At 48.9% G+C, this 2,906-nt stretch overlaps 1 protein-coding gene across 1 annotated transcript; it reads left to right on the top strand.

Moving 5' to 3' along the window:
* The first annotated feature begins 204 nt into the window (after positions 1–204).
* Positions 205–1,627, top strand: LOC104157116 (zinc finger protein 436-like). The gene is made up of 2 exons (XM_009707965.1): positions 205–256; positions 711–1,627. The coding sequence occupies exons 1-2, from the start codon at positions 205–207 to the stop codon at positions 1,625–1,627; spliced, it is 969 nt and encodes a 322-aa protein (XP_009706267.1).
* The last annotated feature ends 1,279 nt before the right edge of the window (positions 1,628–2,906 follow it).

Below are 2,906 nucleotides of genomic sequence, written 5' to 3'. Positions count from 1 at the left end.
CAGTAGTGCACAGGACGTCCGTAAATGTTTGTTGGTCAGGTGACTCCATTCTTTTATGCAACCACTCTGCTTGTTCCCCATATTCAGCAGGGGTAGTAGATTTTAAGACATATGACAAGCTCTTGCTGAATATTCAACTAAGGTTACTTTTGTTTGCTTTTGTAAGAAGGATTCCTGATTGCTGACCCGGACATAACTGCCCAGATGGACCAAGAAGAAGAACAAGATCACGAGGCCTTGGAGGAGACACAGATAGGTGAGGAATAAGTTAGATAAGTTTATAAACACAAAGCAGGCAAAATGCTCTTGGAGCTGTCTTGGTGTTACTTAAGCCCCTTAATTCATGCAGCTGATATTGAGACTTGCTCTTTCCCCCTCAGGACAGGCAAACAGCCTGCCTTTGTCAGCCTGCTGTTAAGAGTATGTATAAGAAGACGGAATATTAAGAAGACAAAATGTAAAGATATCTTGGGGGCAAGGAGACACCTGTAGCGTTGCCCTTGGCTGTGCTGTTCATGGCACATCTGCTCTGGGTTGCATGACGAGGCCATACAGCCTCTCCTGCAGCTAGGTTTCTGTTTGCTCCCAGTCTTCCCATTACTGCTTCTCCTACACGGTGCAGACCAGGCTCCCTACGATCACAGCTTGTCCGTTCTCTGCTGTGCCACTTCCCATTGAGAATCTCAGTTAGAGTCATACTTTTTTTCCAGGTGGTGAGCTAGATCCCCTTCCAGATCACCTTGCAAGCGCAGATCTACTGGACGTGTTGGCAGTGAGGTCCAGAGGAGAAGAGGAAGAGCTAGGGGACAGCCATGGAAGTCAGCATGGTTCTTCAGAGGCTCAGCAAGGTGGCTGTGAGGAGGAAGAGGAGGCTAGGCTGCCTTGCTCTGATATCAGCCTGGTAAAAAGACAGGAGAGAGGGGCGGCAGGCGCCTCGGGAGCCCCTCGTGCAGAGCGGCCCACCATCTGCTCTGAGTGTGGCAAGGGCTTCAGTCGGAGCATCCACCTCATCCAGCACCAGCGAATGCACACTGGGGAGCGCCCCTTCCTGTGTGGGGAGTGTGGCAAGGGCTTCAGCCAGAGCTCCCATCTCATCCAGCACCGGCGGGTTCACACGGGCCAGAAACCCTACACTTGTGCCGAGTGTGGGAAGAGCTTCAGCCAGAGCTCCAACCTCCTCAAGCACCAGCGCATCCACACCGGGCTCAAACCCTACGTGTGCAGCGAGTGCGGGAAGATCTTCAGCGACAGCTCCACCTGCATCAAGCACCAGCATATGCATACAGGCGAGCGGCCCTACAAGTGCCCAGCCTGCGGAAAAAGCTTCAGCCAACACTCCCACCTCCTTCAGCACCAGCGAGCTCATGACGGCATCCGGCCTTATGCCTGCGGGCAGTGTGGCAAACGTTTTGGGCAGAGCTCTGACCTCATTAACCATGCTCGTACCCACACAGGCGAGAAGCCTTACAAATGCAGCCAGTGTGGCCGGGGCTTCAGTGGCAACTCCAACCTCATCAAGCATACCCGCATCCACACTGGGGAGCAGCCGTACCGCTGCACCCAGTGTGGGGAAAGCTTTCGGTTCCAGCCCCAGCTGGTGCGCCACCAGAAGCACCATACGGAGTAGCTGGTGGAGAGAAGGCCATGTGGACCATAGGCAGCTACCTGATGTTGGGTAGACACCCAGCTGCTCCCTGGACACCTCATATGGGGCATGAATTTTGGGGGAGGGAGCCCTCAGAGCCTATCCCTTTTTCTTCTGGGTAAATCTGTGAGTGCTGCCTGGACACTCGAGCAAAGAGAGAAGCTGCTGCTGAACAAACTAGTGCATGTGCCCTGCGGTGCGGTGGTTGTTCCGGGCCCCTCTTTTGGGGATGGGGAAAAGAAAGGTGCTTATACTGTATGGTATGTTCAAGGCCAGAGAGGAGAACATAGAGACCTTTCAAGGATCAGTGCCTTTTTCTGTTATTTCTAGTGGGGAGTGATTTTTATCCCAGTAAAAACCGGCTAAAATCTGTACCTGTTTTCTGTACAAGCTGCCTGAGTTTTCCCTCACGGTAAGGCCACAGCCTGGGATGATCTCTCCCCTTAGAATCCGCATCTCCCACTTGCAGGTAGTTTTGGTTTTAGGTGGTGTTAGCATCTATTTATTTTAAAATCCCACAACACTGTTGGGTGCCTCTGCATACATGTTGTGGGCTCAGCTGATGCTCTGTTGGGGCGGTGTCTATGGAACGGTGTTTTTTCTGGGTTGTATGGTTGTTAAATTGACAGTTCCACAAATTACGCTGCTGTCTGACAGCTTAGTCCTCAGCAGCGATTAAGTAAATTAACATCCTAATAGGTATTTCTCTCAGATTCTTGTTTAGGTGCTTTTGTGGGTGGCACTTTATGAATGTTTTTATAAGGCTTTTAAAAGTATTTAGGGTGACTTTTTAATTGTGATCTTCTATTTGTCAGTTGATGAACAGAAAAAGGATGACATTTGAAAATTAAGCTGTGTCAAACTTTGATTTTATATTAAATGTTAAACGTTTTTTCTTGCATAAAACTTTTTAACTCAAATGCTATTGCTTTGAGTTGTTAATGATTATGAAGAGGTAATTTGACGCTGATTTCTAGAATATATTTTTGTGAGTGGTTTTGACATCTTTAATAACAACTTTCTAAGGAATATGGGGGAGGCAGGATTCTGAGAAAGCAGAAGGAACTGACCTCTGAAGAGATCTTCCTCACTTTGAGGAGGAGAATACTACTGCTGGGAGTCTGTGCTTAAAAGGAATTCTAGCTCAGGCGACCACTTGGTACGGAGGAGGAGAGAACTGGCAGTAATAACAAAGATTTTAATATCTCTAGCACGGAAGAACTCCCTGTAATGAATGTGGCAGCGTATACTGAAATGCCTG

Source organism: Cariama cristata, unplaced genomic scaffold, assembly GCF_000690535.1.
Source record: "Cariama cristata isolate BGI_N322 unplaced genomic scaffold, ASM69053v1 scaffold21109, whole genome shotgun sequence".
In the NCBI taxonomy this organism is placed as follows: Eukaryota; Metazoa; Chordata; class Aves; order Cariamiformes; family Cariamidae; genus Cariama; species Cariama cristata.
The sequence above is the reverse complement of the archived record's forward strand: the minus strand, read 5'-3'. Positions and strand labels throughout refer to the sequence as shown.